The sequence below is a fragment of the Anguilla anguilla genome, chromosome 4 (assembly GCF_013347855.1).
Source record: "Anguilla anguilla isolate fAngAng1 chromosome 4, fAngAng1.pri, whole genome shotgun sequence".
NCBI lineage: Eukaryota > Metazoa > Chordata > Actinopteri > Anguilliformes > Anguillidae > Anguilla > Anguilla anguilla.
Genome location: NC_049204.1, coordinates 717,370 through 742,685, shown reverse-complemented (window position 1 = coordinate 742,685; position 25,316 = coordinate 717,370). Strand labels below are relative to the sequence as shown.

The 25,316-nt window shown below is 40.0% G+C and overlaps 2 protein-coding genes across 7 annotated transcripts in view; one reads left to right on the top strand and one right to left on the bottom strand.

Moving 5' to 3' along the window:
• The window catches only part of si:ch211-51h4.2, a 117,938-nt gene extending 116,676 nt beyond the window's left edge, over positions 1-1,262 (top strand). For 2 of the 3 annotated variants that reach the window (XM_035412320.1, XM_035412319.1), the window contains 2 exons: positions 772-875; positions 1,043-1,262. In XM_035412320.1, coding sequence (XP_035268211.1) covers positions 772-875; positions 1,043-1,211 — 273 coding nt within the window. In that variant the 3' untranslated portion in view covers positions 1,212-1,262. The remainder of the gene's footprint in view (positions 1-771; positions 876-1,042) is intronic. The other variant, XM_035412322.1, reaches the window with a different exon arrangement.
• A 10,049-nt stretch (positions 1,263-11,311) lies between these two features.
• The window catches only part of LOC118225433 (F-box-like/WD repeat-containing protein TBL1XR1), a 43,462-nt gene continuing 29,457 nt past the window's right edge, over positions 11,312-25,316 (bottom strand). For 3 of the 4 annotated variants that reach the window (XM_035413821.1, XM_035413823.1, XM_035413822.1), the window contains 13 exons: positions 23,650-23,752; positions 22,605-22,750; positions 21,686-22,125; positions 21,318-21,459; positions 20,154-20,217; positions 19,916-20,013; positions 19,623-19,683; positions 18,961-19,082; positions 18,813-18,887; positions 18,457-18,584; positions 18,122-18,287; positions 17,639-17,740; positions 11,312-11,792 (listed from right to left, as the gene is read on the bottom strand). In XM_035413821.1, coding sequence (XP_035269712.1) covers positions 11,766-11,792; positions 17,639-17,740; positions 18,122-18,287; positions 18,457-18,584; positions 18,813-18,887; positions 18,961-19,082; positions 19,623-19,683; positions 19,916-20,013; positions 20,154-20,217; positions 21,318-21,459; positions 21,686-22,125; positions 22,605-22,750; positions 23,650-23,707 — 1,629 coding nt within the window. In that variant the 5' untranslated portion in view covers positions 23,708-23,752 and the 3' untranslated portion in view covers positions 11,312-11,765. The remainder of the gene's footprint in view (positions 11,793-17,638; positions 17,741-18,121; positions 18,288-18,456; positions 18,585-18,812; positions 18,888-18,960; positions 19,083-19,622; positions 19,684-19,915; positions 20,014-20,153; positions 20,218-21,317; positions 21,460-21,685; positions 22,126-22,604; positions 22,751-23,649; positions 23,753-25,316) is intronic. The other variant, XM_035413824.1, reaches the window with a different exon arrangement.

The window sequence follows — 25,316 nt, the reverse complement described above, 5'->3', positions numbered from 1 at the left end:
CACACACATTCATGCATACACACACATGCACACACACACACTCACACTCTCACTCACACACGCATTCGTGCATACACACATGCACATACACACACACGCGCACACACACATACACACTCACATTCTCACTCACACGCTCACACATTTAATTAACATGTTTCCTCGAACATTCTCAAGCGTTCCACAGAACTGTTTCTTAATTTGACCAGCATCTAATGAGTAGTATTTGAGACCCAAGTAAGGCCCAAGTGAGACACAGGTAAGATTCAGATGAGACTCAGGTGACACACAGGTGACACACAGGTAAGACTCAGGTGAGATGCAGTCCGGGGGAATGCAAGCACATCCAAAATATTCCAACAGGTGCGGGATTAAAAAAATAGTAAGGAGAGAGTATATCTGCACACTGTTTTTTCTGCTCCCAACGTGATTTAATAGTACAACGTTTCAACCTCAAAGGTCTTCGTCAGGCACGTCTGTTGTACTATTAAATCACTTTGGGAGCAGAAAAAACTGTGCAGATATACTCTCTCTTCTTAAGACTCAGGTGAGACACAGGTAAGACTCAGATGAGACACAGGTGAGACTCGGGTGAGACACAGGTGAGACTCGGGTGAGACACAGGTGAGACTCGGGTGTGAGGTGGAGCTGTTGCTGTGTAGTGGGCCTGATACAGCAGACAGGGGTTTTTTTGGAGCCACTGAACTTAAAATAAAATCTAAAACTTGCTCGTCTCTCTTCTCTTGTCTGCACTATTTTTCTGGCCTGCAGGGCTTTGTGGTGATGCTAGACAAAGTGGTGTCTTTCTCCTTAAACACGGAAGTAGGCCTGTTCATCTTCATAATGCTCCAGACGTCCAGGTCTGAGTCTTTCAAGTGAGTGCTGTTTAAAAATTTTAAAATAATACCTCTACCCCCCCCCCCCCCCACTCAGTCCTATTCTCTGTCCTCCTTGTGGAGGGATAAATATTGGTGGTGTTTGAGTTAAGTTCAATTATTATTATTACTATTGTTTTTAATAATGATTATTGTTGTTATTACAGACACCTCTCGGTGCCTTTGCCTGTGAGTGAGAGAATGTTCTGGATGCACAGGATTCTGCCCGTCTACTTCCTGTTTGCCGTGGGGTACGACGTTTTCAGCACCCTGACCGAGGTGGCGGAGAGCTGGATCCAAACGCAGTCCCCGATTACCAACACCTCCCTGCACTGAGCCCCAAAACCCCAAACCCCAACACCCCACTGCCCTGAGTCCCAAACCCCCATACCCAACACCCCACTGCCCTGAGCCCCAAACCCCCAAACCCCCATACCCAACACCCCAAAACCCCAACACCCCACTGCCCTGAGCCCCAAACCCCCATACTCCCAAACCCAACACCCCAAACCCCCAACACCCCACTGCCCTGAGCCCCAAACCCCCAAACCCCCATACCCAACACCCCACTGCCCTGAGCCCCAAACCCCCAATTACCCCCATACCCAACACCTCCCTGCCCTGAGCCCCAAACCCAAACCCCAAACCCAGACGGGCCCGCGCTGTGTGGCTGGTCACGTCCCTCATCCCGTACCCCGTTTCTGCACAGCTGGAACATTCCACATTAACCCCTTCCTGTCTGACGGTGAAGACTGATGCATGACCACAAAGCTGACGAGCCGTGTGACTGTACTTTCCCACAATGCACTTGTTCAGGCTGGGGTTCTGGGAAAAACCCCACAAAACATCACAGATAAAACATTTTCATATAAAAAAAGCAATAAATAAAAAATAAATTAAAAAAATAAATCATTCATTTTAACCATTTCTACTCCCCACTTAGCGTAAGGGCTAGAATGATTCAGCAGGATGTGGAGCCCAAGCCCTCAGACTGTACAGTATTCCTGATGAACATGCTTGCAATTCATTTGAATGAGTGCCAAGTGTTTGATGAAATAATCGTCAAACTCATAAAAACAAACAAATGTACCATGGGCAGAATCATTGAATTTATGTCTTCCCTGAACTTGTGGTATTATAAGGAATAAAGTATTCAATGTGTTTCCACTTGTTTGTCGTCAGTATTTTGTGTTCAACAGTCAGTCAGTGAAAGTGAGGGTTAGTGTTAGAAATGGGGTTTTGGGCCAGGGTTATGGGTATGAATATGGTGTTGGGGTTGAGAATTAGGGTTGGGAGCTTGTGTAAGGGTGGTGACAGCCAGTGTTACACTTTAATTTTGAACCATCCAAATTTTCATTTTTGGGACATGTGACTATATATAATTTTTTGGTGAAATACCTTTATAATAATAAATGATAAGGCATTAAGATTAGCCTTTATTGGAACTAAGGGGCCTAGCACAAACCATGAAAAACAGCCCCAGACCAAGGGGTGTCCAGATACCTTTGATCATATGGTGTACTTTTATGTCACAGTGATTATGCTTTATGACACAAATATGCTGTTTTTGTGTTCATTGTGTTTAATTGTTGTGTTTGTCGTGTTGCTCCTGACAGTTGTGGCCTGTTTGTATAACACGAGGCCGGGTGTCTGTACAGTGTTGACTTCTGGCAGTTTGCTGCTTACCAGATGGGCCTTGCGGCAGGAGCGATTCCAGGATTTTTTTAATGAGGGGGACCAAGAACCATTCAGGGGGGGGCCATCAGAGAATTCTATCAGAAATAAATACAGCGTTGAAAATTGGCTTAGAAAACATTGGGCATGATTTTCAGGCTCCTTGTGAAGTGCCCTGTGCCCTAATACAGGTGGTATTACATGAATCAGGCAGCGATTGACAGCGCTCTGATCCAATGGCGTTGGGCATTGTCAAATTGAGAGTACTCTAGCCCAGTGGCATTGGGGGGGCACCGGGGGGGGCAGTCATATTTCAGGGGGGAGCGGTGCCCCCCCCGTGCCACCCCTTTAGACACGCCCCTGCCTTGAGGTTTATGTTCTTGTCTTAGGCAGAGATGATCATGCAGTTGTGGAGCAGGTCCCTGTTCTGTAGGGTCCTGGCCAGGTTCTGTTCGATATATCTGGTTGCTAATTGGCTGAATGCTGAGTAGGTGGTGATCAGTGGGATAATTTTTCTTGCGTCCTGTTGTCTTGTAGCCAAGAAGCTCTTTAGGAACTGCTAGAGGGAAAGATCTAGAATTGCCACTTTGGTTTTAATGCATTGACGAGGGTTTTGGTGGCCTTCAGAATCTGTCTTCTGCGTGCACATTCTGTTGAACCAGAGCAATTAGGATTTTACCAGGCCCCTGAATGTGTGATTCGTGTGGAGACTGTTTCTGTGTAAAGTTGCATGTGTGTCTGTGTCTTTAAAGAGATCCTTTGTGTCTAATGCGTGTGTTTGGGGAAATTAGCGTCCGTTGTATGGGTCACGCCCTGACTCCGGCGAGGGTAAACATTGCCATCAAAGAGGCGCAGGAAGTTGATTTTTTATTTATTTTTTTTAACTGATGGCGCAGCCAAGCTGATGCTTTTCCCAAAAGTCAGTGTTGGTATTTACTTACTGTGGGCAGTGAGTGCAGAGATTTTTACAGAGATAAGAGTCTACTTATCGTGGAGAAGTATAGACATACACAAACTAACAAAAACAACAAATGATTTCAAGCTGCGACTAATTTCAAGAACACTTATAGCTTACAAATCAGTTGCTGTATGATACCAAGATCCCAGCTCAGGCTGACTTGGGGCTGAGATCAGAACAACTATGTCCAGGTAGCTCCTCCCCCCAGCCAAACCAACACATCAATTTATCAATTATCTCCTTACTCTTATATTTCCAAATCCCCATTAAATCATAATGCGTAATAGCATTCATAATGACCAAACAATGTAAACGTTACAATATCACAATTCTCAATTTCCTACTATAATGAAAGAAATGCAAAAACCGCAACTGCAATGCTTCCTCCCAAAAGGAAAAAAACTGCGCATGCGCCAGAATTACAGTCAGGCACAATATAGCCAGACCTATTCCCATAGTTCAGGTTGGGTCCTACGTTACGTGCAGGAAGCGGGAAGTGCTGAAGCCGCGACAAACAAACAGTAGCAGCAGCAGCAGCTCAGAAGTACAATCAAAAGATTCAGCCAGAAAACGCTAAGTAAAAATAAACTTGGTTTGTGGATGTAAAGTGATAGATGTCCGTGTATGTTATTTCCTTTGGCGTAGGAACCAAGCCAGGCAGTTTTCACCATAGACATATATACATGTCTATGGTTTTCACGGTCGGGAAATCTTTTATGACAACGTCAGGTAAAGTCAGTTACTCACAGCGGTTGGAAAGAACGGTAACGTTAATCTTATATTTGTAACGTTACCTATCAATATGCCAGCTAACGTCAATGTTAGCTCGCTAGTTGTCAATGAATGAACTATGATATCTGATAGTGTACCGACAGCTATTAACTAGCTAGCTACGTATCATACTGTCTGAATGTGATGTTCACAGAACCAGAAAACTACCTGGCGATAGCTGCACTCGGTTGCTAAGCAGGGAATTAACGTGACTCCCCATGTTGCAGTGTCAGTATTTTAGCCAATGTTTTGTGTAACGTTATGGACACATTGAAGTTGTGGAGTTGTGAAAAACTGAGTTTGAATATCTTTAGCCTGGGTGTATGTAAACTTTTGGCCTCAACTGTATCTATGACCATTGAAAATGTATAATAAACGCATATTTTTTAGGGAAAACATTGCTGTTTATTAAATGACCTCAAACATATTATTTTGCACTTGTATTATTGTATTCATCATATTTACCATGTTTTCCATCAATTTTAAATGGGCTTTCTGATGTTTTCAAAGGTACCAAAGGCTTCAATTAGGGTTATGGGCTCAAACTAGGGTTCCGCTAGGGTTAGGGTTAGGAATACCGTAAGTTTGAGGGTTGAGGCAAGTTTACGGTTGTGTTCAGCAGCTTGAAGAAAGGTTAGAACATGGGTTTGTTAATGATTTTGAATGAACCAAAAAATTTATCTTTAGCATCTGTACTTATGACCATTGAAAATGTATAATAAACGCATATTTATTAGAGAAAACATTTTTGTTTTGTAAATGACCTCAAACATATTATTTTGAATTTGTATTATTGTATTCATGATATTTACCTTGTTTTCCATCTATTTTAAATGAGTTTTCTGATGTTTTCAAAGGTACCAATGGCTTCAATTAGGGTTATGGGCTCAAACTAGGGTTCAGCTAGGGTTAGGGTTAGGAAAACCGTAAGTCTGAAGGTTGAGGCAAGTTTACGGTTGTGTTAAGCAGCTTGAAGAAAGGTTAGAACATGGGTTTGTTAATGATTTTGAATAAACCAAAAAAATTCTCTAGTAGCATGTGTACTTATGAACATAGAAAATGTGTAATAAATGCATATTTTTTTAGGGAAAACATTGTTTATTTAATGACCTCAAATATATTATTTTGCACTTGCATTATTGTATTCATGATATTGAACATGTTTTCCATCTATGTTAAATGGGTTTTCTGATGTTTTCAAAGGTACCAAAGGCTTCAATTAGGGTTTAGGGCTCAAACTAGGGTTCAGCTAGGGTTAGGGTTAGGAAAACCGTAAGTCTGAGGGTTGAAGCAAGTTTACGGTTGTGTTCAGCAGCTTGAAGAAAGGTTAGAACATGGGTTTGTTAATGATTTTGAATGAACCAAAAAAATTCTCTTTAGCATCTGTACTTATGAACATAGAAAATGTGTAATAAATGCATATTTTTTTAGGAAAACATTGTTGTTCATTAAATGACCTCAAACATATTATTTTGCACTTGCATTATTGTATTCATGATATTGAACATGTTTTCCATCAATTTTAAATGGGCTTTCTGATGTTTTCAAAGGTACCATTGGCTTCAATTAGGGTTTAGGGTTAGGGTTAGGGTTAGGGTTAGGAAAACCGTAAGTCTGAGGGTTGAGGCAAGTTTACGGTTGTGTTCAGCACCTTGAAGAAAGGTTAGAACATGAGTTTGTTAATGATTTTGAATGAACCAAAAAATTTCTCTAGTAGCATCAGTACTTATGAAAATAGAAAATGTGTAATAAATGCATATTTTTTTAGGGAAAACACTTTTGTTTTTTAAATGACCTCAAACATATTATTTTGCATTTGTATTATTGTATTCATCATATTTACCATGTTTTCCATCAATTTTAAATGGGCTTTCTGATGTTTTCAAAGGTACCAAAGGCTTCAATTAGGGTTTAGGGCTCAAACTAGGGTTCAGCTAGGGTTAGGGTTAGGAAAACCGTAAGTCTGAGGGTTGAGGCAAGTTCACGGTTGTGTTCAGCAGCTTGAAGAAAGGTTAGAACATGGGTTTGTTAATGATTTTGATTGAACCAAAAAATGTCTCTTTAGCATGTGTACTTATGAGCATAGAAAATGTGTAATAAATGCATAGTTTTTAGGAAAACATTGTTGTTCCTTAAATGACCTCAAACATATTATTTTGCATTTGTATTATTGTATTCATGATATTTACCTTGTTTTCCATCTATTTTAAATGGGTTTTCTGATGTTTTCAAAGGTACCAATGGCTTCAATTAGGGTTATTGGCTCAAACTAGGGTTCAGCTAGGGTTAGGGTTAGGAAAACCGTAAGTCTGAGGGTTGAGGCAAGTTTACGGTTGTGTTCAGCAGCTTGAAGAAAGGTTAGAACATGGGTTTGTTAATGATTTTGAATGAACCAAAAAAATTCTCTTTAGCATCTGTACTTATGAACATAGAAAATGTGTAATAAATGCGTATTTTTTTAGGGAAAACGTTGTTTATTTAATGACCTCAAACATATTATTTTGCATTTGTATTATTGTATTCATGATATTTAACATGTTTTCCATCTATATTAAATGTGCTTTCTGATGTTTTCAAAGGTACCAAAGGCTTCAATTAGGGTTTAGGGCTCAAACTAGGGTTCAGCTAGGGTTAGGGTTAGGAAAGTGGTAAGTCTGATGGTTGAGGCAAGTTTACGATTGTGTTCAGCAGCTTGAAGAAAGGTTAGAACATGGGTTTGTTAATGATTTTGAATGAACCAAAACATTTCTCTAGTAGCATCAGTACTTATGAACATAGAAAATGTGTAATAAATGCGTATTTTTTTAGGGAAAACATTTTTGTTCATTAAATGACCTTAAACATATTATTTTGCATTTGTATTATTGTATTCATCATATTTACCATGTTTTCCATCAATTTTAAATGGGCTTTCTGATGTTTTCAAAGGTACCATTGGCTTCAATTAGGGTTTATGGCTCAAACTAGGGTTCAGCTAGGGTTAGGGTTGGGAAAACCGTAAGTCTGAGGGTTGAGGCAAGTTTACGGTTGTGTTCAGCACCTTGAAGAAAGGTTAGAACATGAGTTTGTTAATGATTTTGAATGAACCAAAAAATGTCTCTTAGCATGTGTACTTATGAAAATAGAAAATGTGTAATAAATGCATATTTTTTTAGGGAAAACGTTGTTTATTTAATGACCTCAAATATATTATTTTGCACTTGCATTATTGTATTCATGATATTGAACATGTTTTCCATCAATTTTAAATGGGCTTTCTGATGTTTTCAAAGGTACCATTGGCTTCAATTAGGGTTTAGGGCTCAAACTAGGGTTAGGGTTAGGGTTAGGGTTAGGAAAACCGTAAGTCTGAGGGTTGAGGCAAGTTTACGGTTGTGTTCAGCAGCTTGAAGAAAGGTTAGAACATGGGTTTGTTAATGATTTTGAATGAACCAAAAAATTTATCTTTAGCATATGTACTTATGAACATAGAAAATGTGTAATAAACGCATATTTATTAGAGAAAACATTTTTGTTTTGTAAATGACCTCAAACATATTATTTTGAATTTGTATTATTGTATTCATGATATTTACCTTGTTTTCCATCTATTTTAAATGGGTTTTCTGATGTTTTCAAAGGTACCAATGGCTTCAATTAGGGTTATTGGCTCAAACTAGGGTTCAGCTAGGGTTAGGGTTAGGAAAACCGTAAGTCTGAGGGTTGAGGCAAGTTTACGGTTGTGTTCAGCACCTTGAAGAAAGGTTAGAACATGAGTTTGTTAATGATTTTGAATGAACCAAAAAATTTCTCTAGTAGCATCAGTACTTATGAAAATAGAAAATGTGTAATAAATGCAGATTTTTTTAGGGAAAACATTTTTCTTTTTTAAATGACCTCAAACACATTATTTTTCATTTGTATTATTGTATTCATCATATTTACCATGTTTTCCATCAATTTTAAATGGGCTTTCTGATGTTTTCAAAGGTACCAAAGGCTTCAATTAGGGTTTAGGGCTCAAACTAGGGTTCAGCTAGGGTTAGGGTTAGGAAAAAAGTAAGTCTGAGGGTTGAGGCAAGTTCACGGTTGTGTTCAGCAGCTTGAAGAAAGGTCAGAACATGGGTTTGTTAATGATTTTGAATGAACCAAAAAATTTATCTTTAGCATCTGTACTCATGAACATAGAAAATGTGTAATAAATGCATATTTTTTTAGGGAAAACATTGTTGTTTATTTAATGACCTCAAACATATTATTTTGCACTTGCATTATTGTATTCATGATATTTAACATGTTTTCCATCAATGTTAAATGGGTTTTCTGATGTTTTCAAAGGTACCAATGGCTTCAATTAGGGTTTAGGGCTCAAACTAGGGTTCAGCTAGGGTTAGGGTTAGGAAAACGGTAAGTCTGAGGGTTGAGGCAAGTTTACGGTTGTGTTCAGCAGCTTGAATAAAGGTTAGAACATGGGTTTGTTAATGATTTTGAATGAACCAAAAAAATTCTCTAGTAGCATCAGTACTTATGACCATTGAAAATGTATAATAAACGCATATTTATTAGAGAAAACATTTTTGTTTTGTAAATGACCTCAAACATATTATTTTGAATTTGTATTATTGTATTCGTCATATTTACCATGTTTCCCATTCATTTTAAATGTGCTTTCTGATGTTTTCAAAGGTACCTATGGCTTTAATTAGGAAAATGGTAGGTCTTCAGGGTTGAAGCAAGTTCACGGTTGTGTTCAGCAATTTGAAGAAAGGTTAGAACGTGGGTTTGTTAATGATTTTGGATAAGCCAAAATTTTGACACTGTTCTTTTTCTTTTTTAACAAATGAAACAGGTTCATAAAATAGTTTTTTTTAGAGTCATAATGTGGAAAACAACAAAGTGGTAGACTGGCTTCTGAAGTGATTATACTCAGTCGATATTATGGAAATAGTGTGTGTTTGTTGAAGTAGTGGCGCACACCATCAGAATACCCAGTTTCACATTAAAGTTGCGTTCCTAAACCAGGTTATGTTCACCATTGACAACCACACACACACGATAATATCAAAATATATTTTATTCTGGACTTTTTTTTTCAGATCTGATTCAAAGTACAACAGATCAATACAATGCAAAGAGAATCGGCAACAGAAAACTGGATGTGATTTAGTCAGAAAATAAAGCCTGAATGTGGATAGGGTATGCACGTGGCCTACAGGGAGCGGTCACTGCAGACCGGTGGTACGCACGCGGCCTACAGGGAGCGGTCACTGCAGACCGGTGGTACGCATGCGGCCTACAGGGAGCGGTCACTGCAGACCGGTGGTACGCACGCGGCCTACAGGAAGCGGTCACTGCAGACCGGTGGTACAAACACGGTCCAAGGTGACACCACACGCCCAATATTCTGCTCACTTTTACTCCTTTTGCCTTAACAGCTACAAAGAAAAGTGATAATTATATAATTATAAAATTTATCTGAGTACAGACGCTCTCCGGGGCAAACAGAGTAAGAATCAGATCAGAATTCTGGTGACAATGGGAGGAAAACAGGCCTGCAGAAACAAAACTAAATTTTCTTTAAAAACATAAAATAGCCATTTTCACTGTCAGACTGTATAATAAATAGAGTCCAGATGGTACAATCTACTTAAAGTAGACAAACTTTATACAGCATTCAAAAGTTCTACACTGTATAAAACTTTAAAGATTATAAGTCGTGATATCCTACACATCAAACGAACACGTAAGGCTTAAAAAAAGAGACTGAAGCACGGGTGTGCTGGTTACTGCGGGATGGTGACGGACAGGCTGGCCAAGCTCCGCCCTCTTCCTCTTCTCCCTGGCCAATCAGAGCACAAGCCAGTGCTGTGAAAGCACTGCGGGGTGCTGAAGCACCAGTCATTTAATCTGCTTCACCTGCTTCAGTACAGGAGGGGGTCTGAAATGTGGATGGGTTCACAGAAAAGAACAGAAATAAGGTGGGGATGCTGTTGCTGTGACGATCACATGGCATTTTGTATTAAAAAAAAAAAAAACAGACATAGTAGCTGTTGCATGACAGACTTCACTCACATGATGCGTATCTGCAGCAAAGTGGCGTTGGAAAAGGAACAGTAACAGACTGAAACAGACCGCTACCCTTAGATTTGAGCAGCAACACAAAATCTCCTGTGAAAACAGACGTCTATATAGCTGCATTAATCTCATTTACCCAGTCCTCTCCCTACTGTGGGCTCGGGGTGCTGAGCCTGAACAGCCTCAGCACCCTGCGGTACCCAGCTTCTCACTGGACAAACCCTTCTGTATGAAGTGCCTCCAGTTCTGTAAGGAACAATCGAATGTGTTCAGACAGCTGGGACGGGGGGGGGCAGCGAGCACAGCGGGTGTGATACTGAAGCCTTTAAGCACAAGATGACCCAAACCTGCTCAGCGCCAGAGCCAGGAGTCTGCCCGACACTGGCACACAGCGCCAGACCCAACAGAACCAACGCCTGGGATGCAGGTACCGGGACACGCTGGTCTGAGCTGGAAAAATAAACCTAAAACCAGTCAGACACCGGAGGACAGCCAGTGCGCTTCTGTATCAGACAGAGGGCCCCAAACCCGGGTCCGAGAGTCACACAGCCTGTGTCTCAGTCCCTCAGAATCCCGCCCTGGTCTCGGGGGTCTGAACCTCTGGCTCTCCAGGCCAGGGCTCTGGACCCCAGCTTTAAAAGCTACACATCATCAGTCATTAATACTGACGTGTCTTTTTGGGGATGACTGACACGTCATCTGCAGTTTACTAAAGAATAGTGCTTTCTGAGAACAGGCACAGTAGTACACCTTTGTCCAGAAAGTTCTATGAATGATATTTTTATGTTTTATCAACAGTGCACAAACCATAATTACTTTAAAGCAAAATGATGATTGACAAATTTCTGTGCCCATTGTATTCTTGCATTTCCAAAAACTTGACAGAATGAAAGTAATGAAAAAAAAGCAATTGCATTTATAGGTGACAAGTGAAAGGAAAGAAAAGTTGTAAATATCAGAGCCCCCCTCGAACAAAACATACAGTACCAAAGACATTTATTTCGAAGGAGCATTTCCATAGGGGGGAGGGAGTGGGCTCGCCCTCTGAGTCATGCTGCTGTAACTGAAAGAGCAGGTGGCTGGCTGCAGGGTGGAGAAAGCCCGTCTCGCGCAAACTCATCTACCAACAAAGAAAAACCTTTTTTTTCATTTTTTCTTTTTTTTTTTATTGAGACTGGTTTTGAAGAACAAAACAGAAAATATATTTCCAAAATGGTACATATATGGGTCCACTTTCTCCTTGTCTTTTTCCGTGACACAGAAGTCCCTTGTATGTCTGTGTGTGGGCGGAGCCTGTAGGTGAGGGGGTGTGCCCTTGTCCAGGAGGGTCAGTGATTGGCTGCAGTGGCTGGCCATGCAGCAGTATGGGATGGAGACAGTCGTTTTGGCTATGTACACATTCATAGTCGGTCCATGGCTTCCAGCAAGCAGCGCTATTTCCGCAGGTCTAACACACATACCTGCAGGGGCAATACAGGACAGCATTTAATATGATGCAATAATAATGTCAGAATTTAATATGACTTAGTAATAACCTGACTATTTAACTGACTCAGTAATAATCAGGCTATTTAATCTGATTCAAACGGAATATTTAATCTGACTCGGCAATCTGACAGTATTTAATCTGACTCAGTAATATTCTGACTATTTAATCTGACAGTATTTACTCTCACTCAGTAATAATCTGACTATTTAATCTGACTCTGTTATATTCTGACTAATCTGACTAAGGAATATTCTGTTTATTTAATCTAACAGTATTTAATCTCACTCAGTAATATTCTGAATATTTAATCTGACTCAGTAATATTCTGACTATTTAATCTGATTCAGTAATAATCTAAAAGTATTTAATCTGACTCAGTAGTAATCTATTTAATCTAACTCAGTAACAATCTATTTAATCTGACTCAGTAATAATCTGACAGTATTTAATCTGTTTCAGTAATCTGTCCATGTTTAATATGACTCAGTAATAATCAGACTATTTAATTGGACTCAGTAATAAGCTATTTAATCTGTCTCAGTAATCTGACCATATTTAATCTGACTCAGTTATATTCTATTTAATCTGACTCAGTAGTAATATGATGAATCTGACTCAGCAATATTCTGACTATTTAATCTGACTCAGTAATAATCTAATAGTATTTAATCTGACTCAGTAATAATCTATTCAATCTGACTCAGTAATAATCTATTTAATTTGATTTGGTAATAATCAGACAATTTAATCTGACTCAGTAATAATCTGACAGTATTTAATCTGTCTCAGTAATCTGACCATGTTTAATCTGACTCAGTAATAATCAGACAATTTAATCTGACTCAGTAATAATCTGACAGTATTTAATCTGTCTCAGTAATCTGACCATGTTTAATCTGACTCAGTAATAATCAGACTATTTAATTGGACTCAGTAATAATCTATTTAATCTGACTCAGTAATAATAAAACAAAATTTAACCAAAGTAATAATCTGACTAGTTAATCTGACTCAGTAATAATCTGACTATTTAATCTGACTCAGTAATAATATGACTATTTAATCAGACTCGACAATCTGACGGTATTTAATCTGAATCAGTAATATTCTGACTATTTAATCTGACTCAGTAATAATCTGATTATTTAATCTGACTTGGTAATAACCTGACAATATTTAATCGACTCAGTAATAATCTGACAATATTTAACCTGACAGTATTTAATCTGACTCAGTAATAATCAGACTATTTAATCTGACTCAGTAAAAATCTGACAGTATTTAATCTGATTCTGTAGTAATCTGACTCAGTAATAATATATTTAACCAGAGTCAGTAATAAAAAGACTATTTATTCTGACTCAGTAATAATCTATTTAATTTGAGTCAGTAATAAAAAGACTATTTATTCTGACTCTATAATAATCTGACAGTATTTAATATGACTCAGTAATAATATATTTAATGACTCGGCAATAAACAGACTATTTAAACTGACTCAGTAATAAGAAGTCTATTTAATCTGATTCAGTAATAATCATTTAAATCGGACTCAATAATGATCAGACAATTAAATCTGACTCAGTAATAATCAGACAATTTAATCTGACTCAGTAATAATCTATTTAATTTGAGTCAGTAATAAAAAGACTATTTATTCTGACTCTATAATAATCTGACAGTATTTAATATGACTCAGTAATAATATATTTAATGACTCAGTAATAAACAGACTATTTAAACTGACTCAGTAATAAGAAGTCTATTTAATCTGATTCAGTAATAATCATTTAAATCTGACTCAATAATGATCAGACAATTAAATCTGACTCAGTAATAATCAGACAATTAAGTCTGACTCAGTAATAATCAGACTATTTAATCTTACCCAACAATAATCAGACTATTTAATCTGATTTAGTAATCTGACAGTATTTTATCTGACTCAGTAATAATGAGACTATTTAATCAGACTCAATAGTAATAATATATTTAGTCAAACTCAGTAATAAAGACTAATTAATCTGACTAGGTAATAATCTGACAGTACTTAATTTGACTCATAAATAATCTGAAAGAATTTAATCTGACTCAGTAATAATCTGACAATATTTAATCTGACTCAGTAATAATCTGACAGTATTTAATCTGACTCAGTTATATTCTATTTAATTTGACTCAGTAGTAATATGATGAATCTGACTCAGTGATTAACAGACTATTTAAACTGACTCAGTAATAATCTATTTAATCTGACTCAGTAATAAATTGAATCTGACTCAGTAATAATCTGACTATTTAATATGATTCCGTAATAATCAGATGGTATTTAATCTGACTCAGTAATAATAAATTGAATCTGACTCAGTAATAATCTGACTATTTAATATGACTCAGTAATAACCTGACAGTATTTAATCTGTCTCAGTAATCCGACGGTATTTAATCTGACTCAATAATAATCTATTAAATCTGACTCAGTAATAATCAGACTATTTAATCAAACTCAGTAATAATCAGATTATTTAATCTGACTCAGTAATAATCTGAAAGTATTCAATATGACTCAGTAATAATCAGACTATTTAATTTGACTCAGAAATAGTCAGACTATTTAATCTGACTCAGTAATAATCTATTTAATCTGACTCAGTAATAATCAGACTATTTAATATGACTCAATAATAATCAGACTATGTAATCTGACTCAGTAATAATCTATTTAATCTGACTCAGTAATAAACAGACCATTTAATCTGACCCAGTAATAATCTATTTAATTCAACTCAGTAATAATCTGACTATTTAATCTGACTCAGTAATACTCTATTTAATCTGATTCAGTAATAATCTATTTAATCTGACTCAGTAATAATCAGACTATTTAATTAAACTCAGTAATAATTAGACTATTTAATCCAACTCAGTAATAATCAGACTATTTAATCTGACTCAGTAATAATCTGATGGTATTTAATCTGGCTGAGTAATAATCTGATGGTATTTAATCTGGCTGAGTAATAATCTGACAGTATTTAATCTGACTCAGTAATAATCTGACCATGTTTAATCTGACTCAGTAATAATCAGACTATTTAATTGGACTCAGTAATAATCTATTTAATCTGACTCAGTAATAATAAAACAAAATTTAACCAGACAAAGTAATAATCTGACTAGTTAATCTGACTCAGTAATAATCTGACTATTTAATCTGACTCAGTAATAATATGACTATTTAATCAGACTCGACAATCTGACGGTATTTAATCTGAATCAGTAATATTCTGACTATTTAATCTGACTCAGTAATAATCTGATTATTTAATCTGACTTGGTAATAACCTGACAATATTTAATCGACTCAGTAATAATCTGACAATATTTAACCTGACAGTATTTAATCTGACTCAGTAATAATCAGACTATTTAATCTGACTCAGTAAAAATCTGACAGTATTTAATCTGATTCTGTAGTAATCTGACTCAGTAATAATATATTTAACCAGAGTCAGTAATAAAAAGACTATTTATTCTGACTCAGTAATAATCTATTTAATTTGAGTCAGTAATAAAAAGACTATTTATTCTGACTCTATAATAATCTGACAGTATTTAATATGACTCAGTAATAATATATTTAATGACTCAGTAATAAACAGACTATTTAAACTGACTCAGTAATAAGAAGTCTATTTAATCTGATTCAGTAATAATCATTTAAATCTGACTCAATAATGATCAGACAATTAAATCTGACTCAGTAATAATCAGACAATTAAGTCTGACTCAGTAATAATCAGACTATTTAATCTTACCCAACAATAATCAGACTATTTAATCTGATTTAGTAATCTGACAGTATTTTATCTGACTCAGTAATAATGAGACTATTTAATCAGACTCAATAGTAATAATATATTTAGTCAAACTCAGTAATAAAGACTAATTAATCTGACTAGGTAATAATCTGACAGTATTTAATTTGACTCATAAATAATCTGAAAGAATTTAATCTGACTCAGTAATAATCTGACAGTATTTAATCTGACTCAGTAATAATCTGACAGTATTTAATCTGACTCAGTTATATTCTATTTAATTTGACTCAGTAGTAATATGATGAATCTGACTCAGCAATATTCTGACTATTTAATCTGACCCAGTAATAATCTAATAGTATTTAATCTGACTCAGTAATAATCTATTTAATTTGAGTCAGTAATAAAAAGACTATTTATTCTGACTCTATAATAATCTGACAGTATTTAATATGACTCAGTAATAATATATTTAATGACTCAGTAATAAACAGACTATTTAAACTGACTCAGTAATAAGAAGTCTATTTAATCTGATTCAGTAATAATCATTTAAATCTGACTCAATAATGATCAGACAATTAAATCTGACTCAGTAATAATCAGACAATTAAGTCTGACTCAGTAATAATCAGACTATTTAATCTTACCCAACAATAATCAGACTATTTAATCTGATTTAGTAATCTGACAGTATTTTATCTGACTCAGTAATAATGAGACTATTTAATCAGACTCAATAGTAATAATATATTTAGTCAAACTCAGTAATAAAGACTAATTAATCTGACTAGGTAATAATCTGACAGTATTTAATTTGACTCATAAATAATCTGAAAGAATTTAATCTGACTCAGTAATAATCTGACAATATTTAATCTGACTCAGTAATAATCTGACAGTATTTAATCTGACTCAGTTATATTCTATTTAATTTGACTCAGTAGTAATATGATGAATCTGACTCAGTGATTAACAGACTATTTAAACTGACTCAGTAATAATCTATTTAATCTGACTCAGTAATAAATTGAATCTGACTCAGTAATAATCTGACTATTTAATATGATTCCGTAATAATCAGATGGTATTTAATCTGACTCAGTAATAATAAATTGAATCTGACTCAGTAATAATCTGACTATTTAATATGACTCAGTAATAACCTGACAGTATTTAATCTGTCTCAGTAATCCGACGGTATTTAATCTGACTCAATAATAATCTATTAAATCTGACTCAGTAATAATCAGACTATTTAATCAAACTCAGTAATAATCAGATTATTTAATCTGACTCAGTAATAATCTGAAAGTATTCAATATGACTCAGTAATAATCAGACTATTTAATTTGACTCAGAAATAGTCAGACTATTTAATCTGACTCAGTAATAATCTATTTAATCTGACTCAGTAATAATCAGACTATTTAATATGACTCAATAATAATCAGACTATTTAATCTGACTCAGTAATAATCTATTTAATCTGACTCAGTAATAAACAGACCATTTAATCTGACCCAGTAATAATCTATTTAATTCAACTCAGTAATAATCTGACTATTTAATCTGACTCAGTAATACTCTATTTAATCTGATTCAGTAATAATCTATTTAATCTGACTCAGTAATAATCAGACTATTTAATTAAACTCAGTAATAATTAGACTATTTAATCCAACTCAGTAATAATCAGACTATTTAATCTGACTCAGTAATAATCTGATGGTATTTAATCTGGCTGAGTAATAATCTGACAGTATTTAATCTGACTCAGTAATAATCTGACAGTATTTAATCTGACTCAGTAATAATCTGACAGTATTTAATCTGACTCAGTAATAATCTGACGGTATTTAATCTAATTCAGTAATAATATGATGGTATTTAATCTGACTCAGTAATATTCTGACAGTATTTAATATGACTCAGTAATAATCTGGTTAATCTGACTCAGTAATAATCTGACTAATCTGACTCTGATGGTACTCACAGATCCGTCTGATGCACTTGCTCCCACTTTATCACCTGCTGCATTCCAGCAAACTTCAAAAATGCCGCCGGTTCCCCTGTAGCTGTGGACTAAAGCGCCCGTCTGTGAGGAGACAAAAAAGACCGCCATGAGTTTCACCAGACCAGCACATCCACAGACCGCCACATCCACAGACCACTACATCCACAGACCGCCACATCCACAGACCACTACATCCACAGACCACTACATCCACAGACCACTACATCCACAGACCGCCACATCCACAGACCACTACATCCACAGACCGTCATTCTCACAGCCTGCCGCACCCATACTCTGCCACATCCAGATCACCACATTCACCGACCACCTCATCCACAGATCACCTCATCCACAGGTGTATTCCTCAGTATCAGGTGTGTTTGTCAGTATCAGGTGTGTGGGTGTACCTGTGTGTTCCAGGTGTGTTGGCATATCTGTGTGTTCTAGATGTGGGCTTACCTGTGTGTTCCAGATGTGGACGCACTTGTCGAAGGAGCCGCTGGCCAGGAAGCGGCCGTCGGGGCTGAAGGCCACGCTGTACACGGGCTCCTGGTGTTTGGTGAGCGTGTGGATGCACACGCCCCGGTCCACATCCCACAACCGCACCGTCGAGTCAAACGACGCGCTGCGGAGAGAGCAGGGTTCGCCGTTCACCTTAAAAACAGGAGCTGAGTCGCACCTGGGAAGCCAGGTGAGGAGAGCTGACTGTGTAACCAAGAAACCAAGACACAGCACCCCCCTGCAGGACAGACAAAGTGCAGCGCCCCTGCAGGACAGACAGAGCAGCGCCGTACCTGGCCAGCATGAGGCCGGCGTTGGGGTTGCTGGTTCCAGGCCCAGTCGGGCTCCATTTGATAGTGTAGATCTCTTTGCTGTGCGCCTGTAGATCGTGAACGCAGGTGTCCTGTTTCATACTCCAGATCTGCGGGGAAACAGAGCAGATTTACCCAAACCCGCCAGGATCCAGACCGGCCCTTCAGCACGCTCCTGAAGAGAGTCCCACACGCAGAACCCACGCGGCCCGCCATTTCACTCAGCCTTTTATTTTCATTTTATATCACAATGGTTTTTTATTAACCATTCAAGTAAAATTGTTTGAATGTGTTTTCAGTCGTTGCCACTGGCATCACTACTGGCCCGTTAGGCTCACCTTCAGCGTCATGTCATCTGAGCAGGACGCCAGCAGGTTACCGGTCGGATCCCACTTGATCGCGTTCACCTCGTTCTGGAGGAGAGGAGAGGGTGAGAGGCGTGTCCGAGCGTGCTGCCGTTCTCAGGCGGGGGGGACAGAGACTCACCGTGTGCCCCTGGAAGGTTTTGACGGGCCGGTCCTGACCCAGCTTGCACACGTGGATGCACATGTCTGTGCTGCAGGACGCAAACGTGTTGTTGCTCTGCCAGTCTACATCCAGCGCAGGAGCTGCAGAAAACACACACAGACTGAGTACACCAGCCACATTACACACACACACACACACACACAGACTGGGGACACTGGCCACATTACATACACACACAGACTGGGTACACTGGCCACATTACACACACACACACACAGACTGGGGACACTGGCCACATTACACACACACACACACACACACACACACACACACAGACTGGGGACACCGGCCACGTTACACACACACACACACACACACACACACACACAGACTGGGGACACCGGCCACATTACACACACACACACTGAGTACACTGGCCACATTACACACACACACACACTGAGGACACTGGCCACATTACACCCACACACACACACACACACAGACTGGGGACACCGGCCACATTACACACACACACACACTGAGTACACTGGCCACATTACACATACATACACACACACACACACACTGAGGACACCAGCCACATTACACACACACAAACACACACTGAGTACACTGGCCACATTACACACACACACACACACACACACACTCCTCACCTGAATGAAAGGGGAACTGCTGCTTAGCCTCTCCCGTGTGAGCGTCCCATATGATTGTGGTCTGAAGAAAAACAAAAAGAGCCTCATTCCCAGAATGCTCTGGGCCACCACCCCCTATAAATAAACCTCACTCTCCAGCTGTGAGCAAGAGGAGCATTCACAGCCATTAAGAGTCATTTCAGGGCTTAAAAGCTAAATCCCAGAAAGATCTGGCTCCTCCAGCAGCCAATCACAGCGGAACCAGAGGTATTTAATGTGCATTAGCGTAGCATTATAGCATAGCACAGCCTCACCTTATCGACTCCAGCGCTAAGAATGAAATTTCCTTTTTTATTCCATTTCAGAGCAAAAATAGGACCCTTGTGCTGACCCAAGGTACTGGCAAGGTTACCTACAAAAAACAGGGCACTTGTATTACATTACATTACATTACAGGCATTCGTATTATAAAACAAAACAAGAATGCGAGGAGAGAGACTGGTGTGCGCTCAAAAACACATCATTCAGCCAGAGCGGGAGGCAGACACTCACCATCTTTAGTCCATATTCTGGCGAATCCGTCGTAGGATCCTGTAGCTAGCAGCGTACCTTCACTCTGACAGGGATGAACACATCAGTCAGCTCACAATCAGCCTCAGCTTCTGCCTGCTGGAGTTCATCTTACTCACACATTCCACATGTGTGCAGAAGGGATGCCAACTTCACACAATTCTTTTAATCGATCATCGGCACCCATTAATCGATTAATAATGATTAACTGATAAGCTTAAAATCTACTATTTGGCCTAGAAAAATGACTCAAAATAGGCCTACCAATTAATTAGCTGTATATTTCACAGAGATTTAAGACATGTCCAAACAATCACTAGAACAGGATTTCTCATTGTGAATTAAACCCATAACGGCAAAAAACTAAATTATACAAACACGGATTCACGGACTGAGAAATCTGCACAGGAGAGAAGGACCGCTGACATTTTATCACAGCCTGGGTAATGCTTATTAACGCTGCTTATTAATGCTGCTTATTAATGCTTAACTTCGTAATGAACAAATGAACCACTTTATTTATTCTGACAACATTTATAGTCACTAACACGGTCTTATAATGAAAAGAAATCATCTATTTCTTCAATAGTGCAGTTCATATTCTATAGCGTAAGTGGCAGGCTGCAGAAACAGTAGAGCATTCACAGCTTTGTAAAGCAGGCCTCTGGTGAGGCCTAATGTAAGAGCTGTGAGACCCCCAACAAAAGACTGCTAACAGGCTATATTCCCTAATTCTATAACAAATAGCCATGAACAGCGCAGCCTATACGCCATTACCTACCTTAGTCCCTAAGCGTGTTTAAGGAATATGAGCATGTTCGTGTGCTCTGGAGTAATTCTGGTGCCCAGTCTGCTGAAGGTGAGACTGGCAGCGGTGAAGATGCCTGCAGATGGCACTGATGTTCCAGGAATGGACAAATAGGATTCCGACTAATGCTGCCAGGCCAGGGAACCCTGACTCACTTATGTCTTTCTAAACCTAAAATCTAATCATCAGCATCAGGGTATTCACTGAAATGGGGTACTGAAATTGAAGTGTTTAATCAGTAATAGAACTCTACGGGACACAAGTCACGTCTGCAGGACAAACGCTAAGGTGTGGGGGGGGGGGGGGGGGGCGGCGAAGGGGGCTGCGGGGAGACTCACATTCCAGTCTAGCGAGGTGACGTCCTTGTTGCTGGGGACGTCCTGCCCCCCCTCCCGAATGCAGTGGCGGAGCACCAGCTGTGTGGAGCTGCCGCTGCTGTTCTCACTCAGGTTCCAGATCCGCGCCGTCGAGTCTCCTGAGCTGCAGAGAGAGAGAGAGAAACGCCTCGTACTGCTGCTGTCGAACGCCCACGCCCCCCACAGCCACGCCCATCGGCACCGCCTGGGGGGCTGGGTAAGAGGTGTGAAAGCGGGGGACCCCAAGCACACTGACGCCAGCAGGGTAAGGGGTCAGGGATGTGTGTTAAGGACACTAACCCTGATGCCAGCAGGGTCAGGGGTCAGGGATGCATGTTAAGGACACTAACCCTGATGCCAGCAGGTCGCTGACGGGGTTCCAGGCGCAGATGAACACCTCGGACTCGTGGCCCCTGAGCACCATGGCTTTGCTCTGAGGGATCTCCACATCGCCGTCCACCTCCATCATATCTGAGTGGTTATCTGAGGGGGGGGCGGAGAGAGAGAGAGCCGTGAGCACACACACACTCTTCAGCAGTGTGTGATGTGCAGCTGGGCGGCGTGGCTCACTGGCTAAGGCATGGCCTCCGTTCTCCTCTCCGTTGGCGGTGTTCTCGCCGTTCTTGGCGCTGCCCTGCAGGCTGGGCGGGGCGCTGGGCGGGGCTGCAGCAGCCTGCTGCTGGGCCAGCTTGTCCCGGTAGGCCTGCTGCCGCGTCTGAACCACGTCCGGCATCACCGCGTCGATCAGCGACAGCGACTCGATCGGCCGCCCGTCAAACAGCGTGCCGTCCTGCCAGAGCCACCGAGGACAACAACCACCGTTTCACATCATACTGTACATACTACACTTTATATATTTCATCATACTGTACATATTACACTTTATATGATATTTTATCATACTGTACATATTGCACTTTATATGATATTTTATCATACTCTACATATTACACTTTATATGATATTTTATCATACTCTACATATTACACTTTATATGATATTTTATCATACTGTACATATTACACTTTATATATTTCATCATACTGTACATATTACACTTTATATATTTCATCATACTGTACATATTACACTTTATATGATATTTTATCATACTGTACATATTGCACTTTATATGATATTTTATCATACTCTACATATTACACTTTATACGATATTTTATCATACTGTACATATTACACTTTATATGATACTTCTCATAAAAATACAGCGTATGTGAGCATCAGATGACGCTGCACGGCAGCTGCTCACCTCGTTGATGCTGACCTCCGCCTCCACATACTGCAGGCCCTTCTGTATGATGGAGATCAGGGCAGCAGGGGGCACCAGAGCGCCGTTAATGTTGGACTGGCTGATGTGGCTCTCAATGCCGAAGGTGAAGGCTGAGTGAGAAAAGCCTGCCAGACACATCAAACACATTGAATTAGGAACACTGTCACACTGAACACACAGTTACACTGAACACTGTCACACTGAACACAGTTACACTGAACACTGTCACACTGAACACACAGTTACACTGAACACTGCCAAACTGAACACAGTCACTCAGAACACACAGATACACTGAACACTGTCAAACTGAACACCGCCAAACCAAACACTGTCACACTGAACACAGTCACACAGAACACTGTCACACTGAACACACAGTTACACTGAACACTGCCAAACTGAACACAGTCACACAGAACACTGTCACACTGAACAGTCACACAGAACACACAGATACACTGAACACTGTCAAACTGAACACCGCCAAACCAAACACAGAACACTGTCACACTGAACACTGTCACACTGAACACACAGTTACACTGAACACTGCCAAACTGAACACAGAACACTGTCACACTGAACACAGTCACACTGAACACAGTCAAACTGAACACCGCCAAACCAAACACTGTCACACTGAACACAGTCACGCTGAACACACAGATACACTGAACACTGCCAAACTGAACACAGTCACACAGAACACTGTCACACTGAACACAGTCACACAGAACACTGTCAAACTGAACACCGCCAAACCAAACACTTTCACACTGAACACAGTCACGCTGAACACACAGATACACTGAACACTGGCACACTGAACACCGCCAAACCGAACACTGTCACACATATATCCAGCTGTATAAATGGATACAATGTAAAATGCTATGTAAAAGTTGTGTAAGTCGCTCTGGATAAGAGCGTCTGCTAAATGCCTGTAATGTAATGTAATGTAATGAAACACACAGCTTTCTACATAAGCTACCGGACTAAGCTATCTGCACATATAACCTACCTGACTCCTGGAGGTATCTGTACACCAGGAAGTTGACTTCATCACTGCTTATGCTCATGTTTAGTGCTGTTTACACCATGAGGTCAGCACAGAGGACACAGGCCTGGGGAGGGAGAGAGAGACACACACTGTTAGTGACACGGGCCTGCTGCCAGGGGCTAACAGTGGACAAGAGCGGTACTGACTCAGCCACCAAAACAAACCAAGCTGCAGTACCGCCACCGTCCACCGCACACCAGCGGCAGCGTTGGGCTACAAGTGCACATCCTGCAGCAGTGGGTCTGTGTCCAACACACCCAGCCAGTGCTAATCCAGGGCTGAGCTGGGCCTCAGTGGGCTCTGGTGAGTGTGTGTGTGTGTGTGTGTGTGTGAGAAAGAGTGTGTGTGTACGTGCGTGTGTGTGTGTGTGTGTCTGTGTCTGTGTGTGTGTGTGTGAGTGAGTGTGTGTGTGTACGTGTGTGTCTCTGTGTCTGTGTGAGTGAGTGTGTGCGTGAGAGAGTGTGTGTGAGTGTGCCTGTATTTGTGCAAATGTGTGTGTGCGTGTGTGCGTGAGACCGTGTGTGTGTGTGCGTGTGTGTGTGTGAGAGTGTGTGCATGTGTGCGTTTGTGTGTGTGAGTGTGCATGTGTGTGAGAGAGTGCGTGTGTGTGTGTGTGTGTGCGCGTGAGAGTGTGCGTGTGTGTGTGTGTGTGAGAGAGTGCGTGTGTGTGCGTGTGTGTACATATCATCACCTCATTGAAATGTCAAAACCCACACCAGAGCGCTCACACTTTTAAACAGGAGCGATAACAACCAGTAAGAATAGAACACTAAGAGGAAACGGTTATAAATTATTTTAACAGCTCTGGCGCTTAAAGAGATGCACCCGCACATACGCACACACACACACACACACACACACAGTAATACACACACCACAGCAACTGACAGTGGAATTACCCTACAGATGGAAATTAGGGCTTTTTCCTCATATAGGGTCAGCAGCCCACATCAGTGCCGTGATGATTATGTCCTGCCTGCAGCCCTGCGCAGTGCTAAGCAGCAGCAGGCCAGCTTAATTACAGCCGAATGTCAGGCTGGCTATTGAGCCTGGCTCACATCCAGCTCCACACATAATACCAGATAACCGGCTGTGTTCGCAAGTGCAAGCATTTTCAGACCCATGAAGCTGGGACCTGATTGGCCAGCACTCAGGGCAAGATAACGGAAAGCACCAAACACACCATGAGACAAACGCTCAGGCCAGTATGGGTCTTCCCCATGCAGCGATGCTGGGATGCTCCGAGCGTGAGCTCAGTTACGGGCACATCAAAGGGAACGTGGGCTCCGCCTCTAAAAGACAGGAAGTGTCTGATCTGGTAAAAATGCAAATGAGAAACAGCGCTGCCCTGGTTGCAGAAAGGGAAGATGAGGAAAGAAGGCAAGCGTAGCAGCAGTTTGGAGATTTATCTCAAAAGGAAGTTTGTGATTTCACAGAAACATGAGCCTAGCAGCACAGTTTGGAACCATCTGAAATGGAATTCTGTGTTGTGAGAGTCAAATATAAAACATAGCCGCAAGCAGGGATGTCAGGGGCCAAGCAATGAGTGCAATTAGCGTCTTTCTGAGATTTAGCGGTCTTCATACCGCAGGTGTGCTGTGGGGGTACACTGCATGCTGCAGTGGGAG